The sequence below is a fragment of the Mesoplodon densirostris genome, chromosome 11 (genome assembly GCF_025265405.1).
Source record: "Mesoplodon densirostris isolate mMesDen1 chromosome 11, mMesDen1 primary haplotype, whole genome shotgun sequence".
Lineage (NCBI taxonomy): Eukaryota > Metazoa > Chordata > Mammalia > Artiodactyla > Ziphiidae > Mesoplodon > Mesoplodon densirostris.
The window spans coordinates 99,039,193-99,054,125 of NC_082671.1; the positions used below are offsets into that span (position 1 = coordinate 99,039,193).

Genomic DNA, 14,933 nt, shown 5'->3' on the forward strand with positions numbered 1-14,933 from the left:
TTTTATTGTTTTAAGACGTTAGATACATTCTCAGCTCAGGGCCTTTGCACTTGGCTGTGGCCCCTCTGCCTGGAACGCTGGTGCCCTGGTTCTTTGCGTAGTTCACTCTTTCACTTCTTCAGATTTTCTGCTCTAAAGTAACAGTCACTTTCTCAGTGAGGATCGGTGAGGATCATTTCATTGAAAATAGTTTTATTTTTTTCCTGAGCAGCAATCTCTAGCGTTTTACTTAACTTGGTAATTTATTTTGCTTATTGGCTGTTTCAGAATCCAATAAAATGTAAACTCCATGAAAGCAGGAATTTTTGCCTGCTTTTATGTTGTTTTATTTATGGTACCTGAATAATTCCTAGCCAGAAATAGTGCTAAATAAAAATTGGTTGAATAAATCATTGGTTTATCAGAACAAGTAGCATATTTGGAATAAGGAGATAATTTCTCAACTTTCAGCCAAGACAATTACTAGCTCTGGGATTCAATGACCTTATCTTTTTTTGCTTACTAGCATATATTTGTCATCTTGCACAGTGCCTGGCATATAGTAGCTGCTTAATAAATATTTTTGAATGCCCAAAGAGAAGCCCACAATATGCTCTTTATTATTATAAAGAATTATTATCATTAAAGAATTATTAAAGAAACATAATTAAGTTAATAAATTATCCAATTAATAAATCAATAAATAAAAGTATTAAGTTATCACACGTAATTATTATTACACCTATCACACAATTACTACTATTAAGGAATCATCCTTAAGACTTCAGTTGCATTTTATTTGTTTTTCTTAGTGTGACCAGAGTCTAATTACTAAGAAATATCTGACAGTTAAGGAAATAAAATTGTTAAAATGTAATGCTTATTTAATTTAGCAAAGAAAGACTAGAGAGCATACCAAAAGAAGTTTAATAGCATCTGGATAGTGATACAGAAACATGAATAGACACAATAAGGAAATGACAAATAGCTGAAGAGATTACTCAGTCATACCTCACATTCCAAACCTGTCGTAGGTGTTAGCTTGTCAAATGGAGTAGTCATTTCTGGACCTGAAGGAAATGAAGAGGTCCCCTGCATTAGTGGAGTGGTATTGATCACATATAAAATTCATTTGTGATAGAGACCATGCTAAGAAATTTTATATAGATTATTTCATTTAATTCTAACAAGAACCCTGTGAAGTAGATAATAATATTATTGTCATTTTACAGATAAGGAGACTAAGGTGTAGAGAGGTAAGCTGGTAAGTGTCAGAGGGAGAATTCGAACTTGGCAATTTTGATTCCAGAGCACTGGCTTTTAAGCACCATCCTAGAAACATCTTCACTGCCTTGTTGGTGTCAACAAATTTGTTTGAACAGGTAGAAATATCAATGGTATCACTAAAGATTGCTCAGGAGTTACAAATTTTGTTGCATTTCTAAAATGAGTAGTGAGGTTGACTCATTTCCCTGGTGAATCTCTAAAATGTTTTCCTTGCAAGCAGAATAGTTGATGCTGTGAACCATTGGAGACCCCAGTTGGTGGGTATGGTGAAGGAGTTATCCATGGAAAGGGAAAACACAACTGGTAAACACATTTGTAAGACTTCTTCCAAAGCTTTCTGTTAGTACTAAAGGTACCTCTAAAATATTCAAAGTCTGAAGGACTGTAGAAGAGTGAAAATGAATGGCTGAAATTTTGTCTAGCTGTAACTGTGGTGTCCATTGTTGATACCATCTAAAAATGACTATATTAGTTTCCTATAACTGCTGTTAACAAATTATTACAAATTTAGTGTTTTGAAACATCACCAAATTATTATCCTGTGGTTCTGGAAGTCCGAAGTCCTAAAATGAAGACATCAGCAAGGGCTGTACTCCTTCTGGAGCCCCTATGGAAGAATCTGTTTCCTTGCCTTTTCCAACTATGGATTGCCTGAATACTTTGACTCATGGTCCCTTCTTCCATCTTCAAAGCCACAGAATAATATCTTCAAATCTCAATTTCTCTCTCTCTCTCTCCCTCCCTCCCTTTCTCCTTCCCTGCTGATTCTGACATCTGACATGTGACACCTTCTCTCTGACCCTCCTCCTTCTCTTTTATAAGGACCCTTGTGATTACACTGGGCTCACGTGGATAATCCAGGATAACTTCCCCATCTCAAAATTGTTAACTGTATGACATCTGCAAAGTCCCTTTAGCATGTAAGGTCCCATATTTATAAATTCTGGGGATTAAGACATGGACATCTTTGGAGGGCCATTATTCAGCCTACCACAATGACATTAGACAAAACTTTTATTTTTTTGTTAAATAAATTCCATAAATAACCTTAATTTTGTACTTATTTTATGGCTTCTAACTTACAAAATAAATGAAGTAGAATAAAAATTCCCATTGCTTGGTCTTATAAACAGTGTCCATGGTATATTAGATGTTGTATCTTCTAGAGAATATGATATTTTTTCAGACTTAAATATCTTCATTTCCATCATCATAAATGTTTGAGCAAAGTAATAGGAGACAAAGTTCCAGCCCAGAGCAAGCACAGAGTCATGAAAAATTCTGATAACTGGGGGTCTGAGTGGTCTCAGCAATAAAGTAGTCCATTGTTTTCTAAAATCATCAATGGGTTATAAGCACTGTCTTGGGGTAGAATTATAATAATCAAGCTTGTCATAATAACTATAGCTTTGTAGTAAGTTTTAAATTGGAAAGTATGAGTCCTACAACTTTGTCCTTTTTCAAGATTATTTTGGCTATTATAGGTTCCCTGCATTTCCATATGAATGTAGGGTCAGTTTGTCAATTTCTGCAAAGAAGTAACTGGGATTTTGATAGGTATTGCATTAAATCTGTAAATAAAATTTGGGAGCATAGTCATTTTAGCCATATTAAGTATTCCAGGAACATGAGATGGCTTTCCATTTATTTTGATCTTCCTAATTCCTTCAATAACATTTTGTAGTTTTCATTGTACAAGTCATATACTTCTTTTGCCAAATGTATTCCTACATAATTTATGCTACTGTAAATAGAATTGCTTTCTTCATTTCATTTTTAGATTGTTCATTGCTAGTACATAGAAACACAACTGATTTTAGTCACTGGTCTTTTTTTTCTGTAAGTTTGTTGATGTATAACTATTTGCCCATTAATTAGTGCTAACAGGTTTCAGTGGATACTTTAGAATAATCTGTATACAGGATCATATCATCTACAAATAAAAATAATTTTACAGGGTAGTTTTCTTACTTCTGGGGGTCATGGAGTAAAATCTATCTCCCCAGTATAGTGACTGTGGTACTTTAAATTGTTTTAGATGTTTAAAATATACAATGACTATTGATTTGGGGGGATATTACAGAATGCAAAGTAGACAGCAGTACTTAGAGGAATTAACAGTGTATGTCCCAGATTTAGTACATGCAGTGTTATTCTAAACTTATTCACTCCGTAGATTATACAACACAGGGAAAGTACCATCAGCCCCTCTCAAAATATGCTTTAAACTATACTAAATTCACTGATGCCTAAAATTTTACAGCAGTAGAGTAATTCCTCATCTCTACAGTGCTAATAAAAAGACCTCTCTCTTAGGTTTCTCATAAAGATTAAATACATGCAAAGTCTGTACTCCAATACCTGACACATAGTAAGTACTCAGTAAATGGTAGCTATTAAGAATAGGAGTAATGAGTTGGGGAGGAACCAAGATGGCGGAGTAGAAGGACGTGCTCTCACTCCCTCTTGCGAGAACACCAGAATCACAACTAGCTGCTGGACAATCATTGACAGGAAGTCACTGGAACTTATCAAAAAAGATACCCCACATCCAAAGACAAAGGAAAAGCCACAATGAGACAGTAGGAGGGGCGCAATCACAGTAAAATCAAATCCCATAACTGCTGGGTGGGTGATTCACAGACTGGAGAACATTTATACCACAGAACTCCACCCACTGGAGTGAAGGTTCTGAGCCCCATGTCAGGCTTCCCAACCTGGGGGTCCGGCAACGGGAGGAGGAATTCCGAGAGAACCAGACTTAGAAGCCTAGTGGGAACTGATTGCAGGACTTTGACCGGACTGGGGGAAACAGAGACTCCACTCCTAGAGGGCACACACAAAGTAGTGTGTGCAATGGGACACAGGAGAAGGAGCAGTGACCCCATAGGAGACTGAACCAGACCTACCTGCTAGTGTTGGAGGGTCTCCTGCAGAGGCCGGGGGTGGCTCTGTTTCACCGTGGGGACAAGGACACTGGCAGCAGAAGTTCTGGGAAGTACTCCTTGGCGTGAGCCCTCCCAGAGTCTGTCATTAGCCCCACCAAAGAGCCCAGGTAGATTCCAGTGTTGGGTTGCCTCAGGCCAAACAACCAACAGGGAAGGAACCCAGCCCCACCCATCAGCAGACAAGGGGATTATAGTTTTACTGAGCTCTGCCCACCACAGCAACAGTCAGCTCTACCCACCACCAGTCCCTCCCATCAAGCCTCTTAGATAGCCTCATCCACAAGAGGGCAGACAGCAGAAGCAAGAAGAACTACAATCCTGCAGCCTGGCATGATATACAGTGGCATGATATACTCTACCCAGCAAGGATCTCATTCAGATTTGATGGAGAAATCAAAAGGTTTACAGACAAGCAAAAGCTAAGAGAATTCAGCACCACCAAACCAGCTCTACAACAAATGCTAAAGGAGCTTCTCTAAGTGGGAAACACAAGAGAAGAAAAGGACCTACAAAAACAAACCCCCCCAAAATTAAGAAAATGGTATTAGGAACATACATATTGATAATTACCTTAAACATGAATGGATTAAATGCTCCAACCAAAAGACACAGTCTTGCTGAATGGACACAAAAACAAGACCCATATATATATGCTGTCTACAAGAGACCCACTTCAGACCTAGGGACACATACAGACTGAAAGTGAGGGGATGGAAAAAGATATTCCATGCAAATGGAAATCAAAAGAAATCTGGAGTAGCTATACTCATATCAGATAAAATAGACTTTAAAATAAAGAATGTTACAAGAGACAAGGAAGGACACTACATAATGATCAAGGGATCAATCCAAGAAGCAGATATAACAATTATAAATATATATGCACCCAACATAGGAGCACCTCAATACATAAGGCAACTGCTAACAGCTATAAAAGAGGAAATCGACAGTAACACAATACTAGTGGGGGAATTTAACACCTCACTTACAATAATGGACAGATCATCCAGACAGAAAATTAACAAAGAAACACAAGCTTTAAATGACACAGTAGATCAGATAGATTTCGTTCATTATTATATGACTTTCCATCCAAAAATAGCAGATTACACTTTCTTCTCAAGTGCACATGGAACGTCCTCCAGGATAGATCACATCTTGGGTCACAAATCAAGCCTCAGTAAATTTAAGAAAATTGAAATCATATCAAGCATCTTTTCTGACCAAAACGCTATGAGATTAGAAATGAATTACAGGGAAAAAAACGTAAAAAACACAAACACATGGAGGCTAAACAATACGTTACTAAATAACCAAGAGATCACTGAAGAAATCAAAGAGGAAATCAAAAAATACCTAGAGACAAATGACAATGAAAACACGACAATCCAAAACCTATGGGATGCAGAAAAAGAAGTTCTAAGAGGGAAATTTACAGCTATAAAAGCCTACCTCAAGAAACAAGAAAAATGTCAAGTAAACAATCTAACCTTACACCTAAAGGAACTAGAGAAAGAAGAACAAACAAAACCCAAAGTTAGCACAAGGAAAGAAATCATAAAGATCAGGGCAGAAATAAATGAAATAGAAACAAAGAAAACAATAGCAATGATCAATAAAACTAAAAGCTGGTTCTTTAAGAAGGTAAACAAAATTGATAAACCATTAGCCAGACTCATCAAGAAAAAGAGGGAGAGGACTCAAATCAATAAAATTAGAAATGAAAAAGGAGAAGTTACAACAGACACTGCAGAAATACAAAGCATCCTAAGAGACTACTACAAGCAACTCTATGCCAATACAATGGACAACCTGGAAGAAATGGACAAATTCTTAGAAAGGTATAACCTTCCCAGACTGAATCAGGAAGAAATAGAAACTATGAACAGCCCAATCACAAGTAATGAAATTGAAACTGTGATTAAAAATCTTCCAACAAATGAAAGTCCAGGACCAGATGGCTTAACAGGTGAATTCTATCAAACATTTAGAGAAAAGCTAACACCCATCCTTCTCAAACACTTCCAAAAAATTGAAGAGGAAGGGCTTCCCTGGTGGCGCAGTGGTTGAGAGTCCGCCTGCCAATGCAGGGGACACGGGTTCGTGTCCCGATCCCGGAAGATCCCACATGCCGCGGAGCGGCTGGGCCCGCGAGCCATGGCCGCGGAGCCTGTGTGTCCGGAGCCTGTGCTCCGCAACGGGAGAGGCCACAGCAGTGAGAGGCCCGCGTACAGCAAAAAAAAAAAAAAAAAAAAAATTGAAGAGGAAGGAACACTCCCAAACTCATTCTATGAGGTCACCATCACCCTGATACCAAAACCAGACAAAGATACTACAAAAAAAGAAAATTACAGACCAATATCACTGATGAATATAGATGTAAAAATCCTCAACAAAATACTAGCAAACAGAATCCAACAACACATTAATAGTATCATACACCACGATCAAGTGGGATTTATCCCAGGGATGCAAGGATTCTTCAGTATATGCAGGTCAATCAATGTGATGCACTATATTAACAAAATGAAGAATAAAAACCATATGATAGGGCTTCCCTGGTGGCGCAGTGGTTGAGAGTCCACCTGCCGTTGCAGGGGACATGGGTTCGTGCCCCGATCCGGGAAGATCCCACATACCGCGGAGTGGCTAGGCCCGTTAGCCATGGCCGCTGAGCCTGTGCGTACAGAGCCTGTGCTCCGCAACGGGAGAGGCCACAACAGTGAGAGGCCTGCGTACCACGAAAAAAAAACATATGATCATCTCAATAGATGCAGAAAAAGCTTTTGACAAAATTCAACATCCATTTATGATAAAAACTCTCCAGGAAGTGGGCATAGAGGGAAACTACCTCAACATAATAAAGGCCATTTACAACAAACCCACAGCAAACATCATTCTCAATGGTGAAAACCTGAAAGCATTTCCTCTAAGAGCAGGAACGAGACAAGGATGTCCACTGTCACCACTATTATTCAACATAATTTTGGAACTCCTAGCCACGGCAATCAGAGACAAAAAGAAATAAAAGGAATACAAATTGGAAAAGAAGTAAAACTGTCACTGTTTGCAGATGACATGATACTATACATAGAGAATCCTAAAAATGTCACCAGAAAACTACTAGAGCTAACCAATGAATTTGGTAAAGTTGCAGGATACAAAGTTAATGCACAGAAATCTCTTGCATTCCTATACACTAATGATGAAAAATCTGAAAGAGAAATTATGGAAACACTCCCATTAACCATTGCAACAAAAAGAATAAAATACCTAGGAATAAACCTACCTAGGGAGACAAAAGACCTGTATGAAGAAAACTATAAGACACTGATGAAAGAAATTAAAGATGATACCAACAGATGGAGAGATATACCATGTTCTTGGATTGGAAGAATCAATATTGTGAAAATGACTATACTACCCAAAGCAATCTACAGATTCAATGCAATCTCTATCAAATTACCAATGGCATTTTTTACAGAACTAGAGCAAATCATCTTAAAATTTGTATGGAGACACAGAAGATCCTGAATAGCCAAAGCAGTCTTGAGGGAAAAAAAAACGAAGCTGGAGGAATCAGACTCCCTGACTTCAGACTATACTACAAAGCTACAGTAATCAAGACAATATGGTACTGGCACAAAAACAGAAACATAGATCAGTGGAACAAGATAGAAAGCCCAGAGATAAACCCACGCACCTATGGTCAACTAATCTATGACAAAGGAGGCAAGGATATACAATGGAGAAAAGACAGTCTCTTCAATAAGTGGTGCTGGGAAAACTGGACAGCTACGTGTAAAAGAATGAAATTAGAGTGGCTTCCTTGGTGGCGCAGTGGTTAAGAATCTGCCTGCTGGTGCAGGAGACACGGGTTTGAGCCCTGTTCCGGGAAGATCCCACATGCCGCGGAGCAGCTGGGCCCGTGTGCCGCGACTGCTGAGCCCACGTGCCGCGACTACTGAAGCCCGTGAGCCTGCAGCCCATGATCCGCAACAAGAGAAGCCACCACAATAAGCATGTGCACCGCAACGAAGAGTAGCCCACACTCTCCACAACTAGAGAAGGCCCGCACACCCCAACGAAGACCCAATGCAGCCAAAAATAAGTAAAATAAATAAATTATTTTTAAAAAGGAATTAAATTAGAACACTCCCTAACACCATGCACAGAAATAAACTCAAAATGGATTTGAGACCTAAATGTAAGATCGGACACTATAAAACTCTTAGAGGAAAACATAGGAAGAACACACCTTGACATAAATCATAGCAAGATGTTTTTTGATCCACCTCCTAGAGTAATGGAAATAAAAACAAAAATAAACAAATGAGACCTAATGAAACTTAAAAGCTTTTGCACAGCAAAGGAAACCATAAACAAGATGAAAAGACAACCCTCAGGGGCTTCCCTGGTGGCGCAGTGGTTGAGAGTCTGCCTGCCGATGCAGGGGACACGGGTTCGTGCCCCGGTCCGGGAAGATCCCACATGCTGTGGAGCGGCTGGGCCCGTGAGCCATGGCCGCTGAGCCTGTGCGTCCGGAGCCTGTGCTCCGCTACGGGAGAGGCCACAACAGTGAGAGGCCCGTGTACCGCAAAAAAAAAAAAAAAAAAAAAAAAAAAAAAAAGATTGATGGCTAATAAGAACCTGCTGTATAAAAAAACAAACAAACAAAAAGAAACAACTAATACTAAACTTTCTTTGGGTTATTTGTATGGAAATATGTTAATATAAATGATTCAGACATTACATGAAATTTCTAAAAATCTTATATGTTCTGGTATAATGTTATAAGTCATAATTCTAGTTATTACTTTAAAATGTATATCTCAGAAATAACTAAATTTCCTTGTCAACTGCATTATTATGAACTTTCATCAAATCTTTAACCATGGTCATTTTTAAGTCTTTTGTCATTTACAGACAGTTCTGGGTGTACTCTGATGCTTTTGCAAAAATGTTCCTATAAAAGGGTTTCATCTTCAAGGAATTCATGGAAAAGACTGACAAGTACAGGTTTCTGGTAACTGACTATACTGATGAACTGAATGAATAAGCATTTTCAGAACTCTAATGGAAAACTGATGAATTCATAAAAGTCCTAACAAAAGATCAAGATGAAAAAATTAATTACATGGGACTGAGTGAACTGGTGAGGATGATTATAATCTTTGTGACTTTCTGTTTGAATAAAATAAAAAAAATCCCACAAGGACTCAGAGACAAAAACTATACAAATCAATTTTCACTGCAAAGTAAAGGAGCTGTTACAGTGGAGGACTCCTGGACTGAATGTCAATATTATGACATAGCATGAGTGTGTTTCGTGTTTGGTAATTGCAATCACTGTTGCTTTTGTTGTGGTCATGCATTTACAATGCTTGGTGTCAGTTTATTTATCTCTTGTAAAAATAAAATACAGAGTGTGTGTGTGAAAAAAATAAAAATAAATAAATATCATAATTTAAAAAAAAGAATAGTAGTAATAGCGATGATGGTAGTGAGACTATTATTTGGAAGATGTCACAGGACTTATTAAAATCCTCCAGTGATTCGCCATGGCCTTCAGAAAAAAACACAAACCCAACAACTTTCCTGTCATGGGCCGTTTGTGATCTGGCCTCTAAACATCTCTTCCACACCATCTCTTGGCACAATTCCCCCACACCACACTCTCAAGGTGCGATGACCTGCTTGAAGCCCCTCTGTGTGACAGGTTCCCTCTCGGCTGCAGGCCTTTGCACGTGCACACACTTCCTCCTTCTCCTAGCTATCCACCTCTGACCTTCTGTTACCCAACTGAGACCACGTCCAGCATAAGACCCCCCCTGCTTACCGCTTGGACTTACTCCTACTGTAATATCACGACAGCCTATGGACTACTCGCTGTTTTAGGGTTGGAGCTGTGACTTGTTCACCATTCTCCCTTCCTCCCCCCTCCCCACCCCCAGTGTCAGGACAGTACCTGGCAGTGTTGACCCTCAATGAAAGCTTGTCAAACGTATTTAAAGAATAAATGTCTGAATTTTTCTAAATTATAACCCCAGGAGATATAATACATTAGGTTTGTCAAGCCTCACTGTGAGTGGATTTATTCAATCCTTTCCTGAGGCAAGCTTCACAGTGAGGGAGCGAAGTGAGGGTTTGAGCCCAGAATGCCTCCTCCAGAGGCTGGGAGAGAACACAGGAATGAGAATAAAGGTGCTTAAAGGATGACTTCATTTGCCTTAAGGTCTCTTCAGCATCAACTTAGTCACTGTGAAAATTTAATCAGGATTTAGCAAAAGCTAAATTCTAGGCAAAAATGTGAGGGAAGTCCTTATTATCTATACTAACTAAAATGGGACAGAGGTGGACCAAGTGTAGAAGCCATTCTGAAAATGTGGCTTGTGGATCCAGTGAACAGCTACTTAGTGAGACCAAAGTGACTCCTGGGTTCCCTCGCGGATGCGATAGTACTAACACCAGCAGCTGTTTAGGAGTGCCAAGATGTAAATTACATTATGCTACGTTTAGTGTCTAAAGTTGTAACGATACTTGTAAACACGGGTAGAGATGGCTTACCTGGAGAAATTAATGCTGGTTCTGTGGGAATCAGAGGTATGCCTACAAAGAAGCAAAGATACTCTTCTTTAATCTGTTTTGCTTAAAGTGAAGCCCACATAGTTCATATAAGGATGTTTAGCTTTAAGGAAAATACTTTGGGAGAGAGGATGCAGGAGGAATGTGAGAGCAAAGACTTACATGGTTTAGAAAGTAATTCAGAATCCAAAAACTTTGAAAAGGACAATGAATAAGAATCTCATGAAAGTTTACTGTCTATCTAAAACTTCTGTTTATAATCACTTGTCATCATATAAAAAATATTCAAGTATTTTCCTTTTCAGAAGAAGTGAAGTAAGGTTCACACTTACAGTCTTCTGGGTAAACACATTTGAGAGTGACTTCATCAAGGATCATACTTTTAGGGCAGTAGGGCAGGCATCCTTCAACCCTTTCGATGAAAAAAAATTAAAGTAAGAAAAAAATTTTAATATAAACATATATTACATTTAATGTAGGAAACTCAGATACAGTTTTCCTAAACTTCTTCTATCCTTGTCAAGCACTAAGCAGTGTTCTGCTTGCTATTATCCCATCATACCTCATCGTACGAAATCACAAGCTAGTGGATGATAAAGAAATATTCATGACTGAGGCAGAATCTGAACACAGAATACTCAAAACATACACTTATGTTTGGGACACACTAAGGCCGTGTTCTATAATTGTGATTTTACTCTATGTTCATCATACTGTTACTTTCCTATACTCCCCCACATATAAGCAGAGAGACACACTCTTTGAATATCCATAAGGATGTTGGTAGAACAAAAACAGAATGCTCAGGGGCTCTCCCTGCTTATTATTAAGCCCTGAAGTCATTGAAAAGTAATTAGACATCTCTGGGTGGCAGAGATGGAGGTGGGACATGGTTGCTCTTCTCTGAGAACAGGGAAGGGGGTGGGCAGAGGCTGCAGTTCTCAAGAGCCTCGGGGCCTGTGCCCCAAACAGTGGCCGTGCTCTGGGAGGAGGTGGTTGTAGATGAGCCTAAAGAGACTGAATTTCAAGCCCCGAAACGTCTGGTCTTGTGTGTGGCACATGAAATCAGGAGGCCCACATTTCAAGAAGCATGGGCTTGGGAATCGGGGGCCAAAAACAGGCAGGACCATCCTGAATGCTTATCCTCTAAGGGAATGAAGCCAAGATAATGACTGAGGTAAAGTCTTCCTTCTCGTCCAGTTGGGGCTCAGAGTCCAATTTATTCTGATTCAAGACAAATACATCCTTCATGTACAGCCAATTATTAGATTCATACCTGCTAGAGAGAATTACGGTACACATAGTTTAAAAAAGGCTTGCTTGTCTGCCTCTCAAATACAGCAGCAGGCTATGATACTATTTTTAATATTTTAAAACATTTCCATTTGCCTTATCTATGAAGTAAAAAATTTGGACCAAAAATACAGCCCCTTTCCAATTCAGTGTGGAAATGAACTAACTTGACACTAGGGGCACGTGTTGCCACCAGAGGGCACTCGTTCATGGAAGGAAATCCAAAACCAAGAAAAGCTAATTTCTCTTTTAACAGAAGACCCTTTGGCCATCTCTTGGATACCTCCTTCACAATTTTTTTTTTAAAAAACATTAACAGCTCAGCTTATAAGACCAATCATTTATTTCATAAAGTGAACTTAAATAATAAAATTTTAACCAGTATATGATATTCCTATCCTACTCTAAACTCTGTCAAGCAAAAAAGAAAAAGTTACTAGATTACTGAAAATACTAGAGCCAGTCGATTATCCTCACATTAAATAAACATCATTTTTTACGCAACTCAATTATTCTGCAGTTGCTTTATGCAAGTCAAAACCAGAGCTATTGTTTTAAAATCATCTTCCAAAACCCAGTAACTTGTTCCTTTAAAATGTCATCATGGTTGCACACAGCAGGGTCCTCTTTATTTTGTCATACAACTGGTAATCTAGTCAACTTCTGACTGATAAATATGCCTCAGATGTAGAAGAGTTCTTATAATAGGTATATTATGTAATAGGGATGGCTCTACTCACATATGGGCTCTGTGGTATGCTAGTTGGCATCTTTTCTCATAAAAGTTCTCATTTCCACTAGATATTTTTATTTTCAACACTTGCTATGTGCCAGAAACTGAAATCATCTAGAACAAGCAGGGTGGTTCTGCTGGGGACTTGAAGGAGGCGTGCAGGGCTAGGTTGACACGCCAGCTCAGTACCTGAGTCTCCCCTCAGGACTGCAAGTACCAGGGGCAGCCATAATGAGGTGCCTCAGCCCAGGGAACCGGAAGAAGTAGAAAGGAAACAGTGGTGAAGACAGAGATGAGAAACAGTTTGGCAGGGGTGACGTTTCACGCCTAGTCTCTTCTCTGCGTTCTAACTATAACAAAAAAGAAGCTTCGGGGGAGCTACAGACCAAACAATGGAAGCACTGAAGATCTGGGTTCAACCACCCTGGAGACTGGGTATGCCACAAGACATAAACTAGCCAAATGCGGCTTCAAAATATAGCTCCATTTCCTCCCCAGTGCCAGGGCTGGCCTTGCCCCTCTCTCTTTCTTCCTTCCTCCCCCATGTGCTCTCCTTCCTATGGGGCCCCTGTTATTTCCCCTCCTCACGATGGCTCCCAGAAGAGACAGGAAATAGGTTTGTGAATGTGGGGGGTCCAAGTGAATGGTGAAGACTTCTTTTCAGAAAGAACTGGTTGTTTTTATTTTTAAGAAAATAAACAGAAATATCATTTCCTTCTCTCTGTTCCCATAGCACCTGTTACCCAACAGGATGTAGTTGTTCAAACTCTGGCTCTGCTGCCTGCAAACTGCGTGGTCTGAGGCAAGTTGCTTAACTTCTCTGTGCCTCGGTTTGTTTTCTCTTCTGAAAATGGGAATAATGAGATTACCAACTGCACAGCACTTAGCACAGTGTGTGTCATGCTGTAAATACTTCAATGTGCTAGTTGCTGTGGTGGTTATTCCTCTAGCCCTCTTTCCCCTGTATTGTCAATTATCTGCTATTGTTCCTGTCTTCTTCCTAAAGACTGTGAGCTCCTTGAAATAAGGGTTACACCTCATTTACTCATATGCCAGAACCTTTTCTAGTGCATGTTTGTCGTAGAGCAGAAGCTCATAAATGACTAATAGAAAATGACTCATTTAAAAATATTCCCTCCTACTACTGTTGCATTTCTCTGTTCTCCTTTAAAACAAAACTCCTTAAAAAAAAAAAAAAAAAAGCTGTTACATTGCTTATCTCCATTTTGCCTCTTCCTATTATTCTCCAGATCACCAAATCCAACGAACAATTTTCAGTTTGAAATTTAAAATCCTCAAAACAAAATTCCTGGCTTTTCCTCCAAACTGCTCCTCCTAACATCTTCCTTATCTTAGTAAATGGCAACTCAGCCCTTCCATTAAATTGAAATCATTCGAGTCTGTTGATATTTGACCAGTTTTGACCACAAAAATGGTGATTTCATATGATTCTGAAACCTACAAAATGCTGAGACCTGAACTGGAGTCCTTAACTCCTCTTTCTCTCATAACTGACGTTGACTCTATCCGTATTCCTTATGGCCCTAAGTTCAAAATATATCCAGAATCTGTTCACTTCCCACATAACCTCCAGGGCTACCAACCCAGTCAAATCCCCGTCGTGTCTGTATTACTGCCCAGTCCTGCCCTGTTCTTCCCCTCACCAAAAGTCAGTGCAACAGCCAGTGTAAACCTTTTAAAAGATCCTGTCACTCTTCTGCCCAAAAGACACCAGGACGTTACTCAGAGAAAAAGAGTCCTCAGGGCTTCCCTGGTGGCGCAGTGGTTGAGAGTCCGCCTGCCGATGCAGGGGACACAGGTTCGTGCCCCGGTCTGGGAAGATCCCACATGCCACGGAGCGGCTGGGCCCATGAGCCATGGCCACTGAGCCTGCGCGTCCGGAGCCTGTGCTCCGCAACGGGAGAGGCCACAACAGTGAGAGGCCTGCGTACCGCAAAAAAAAAAAAAAAAAGAGTCCTCACAACAGGCTACAAGGCCCTGTATGATTCACCCAGCACTATGATTCTCTGCTCTCTTCTCCTACCTCTCAATTTTGTTCACTTTGCTCCAGTTAACTGGCCTCCTTGCTCATCCTCAAGCACACCAAA

The 14,933-nt window shown here is 39.7% G+C and overlaps 1 protein-coding gene across 1 annotated transcript in view; it reads right to left on the bottom strand.

Annotated features, from left to right (window-relative positions):
* The window catches only part of OTOGL (otogelin like), a 153,278-nt gene that overhangs the window by 37,327 nt on the left and 101,018 nt on the right, over nucleotides 1-14,933 (bottom strand). Inside the window, exons 35-37 of the mRNA XM_060114241.1 lie at nucleotides 11,132-11,211; nucleotides 10,782-10,823; nucleotides 991-1,043 (exon numbers count right to left, since the gene is read on the bottom strand). Coding sequence (XP_059970224.1) covers nucleotides 991-1,043; nucleotides 10,782-10,823; nucleotides 11,132-11,211 — 175 coding nt within the window. The remainder of the gene's footprint in view (nucleotides 1-990; nucleotides 1,044-10,781; nucleotides 10,824-11,131; nucleotides 11,212-14,933) is intronic.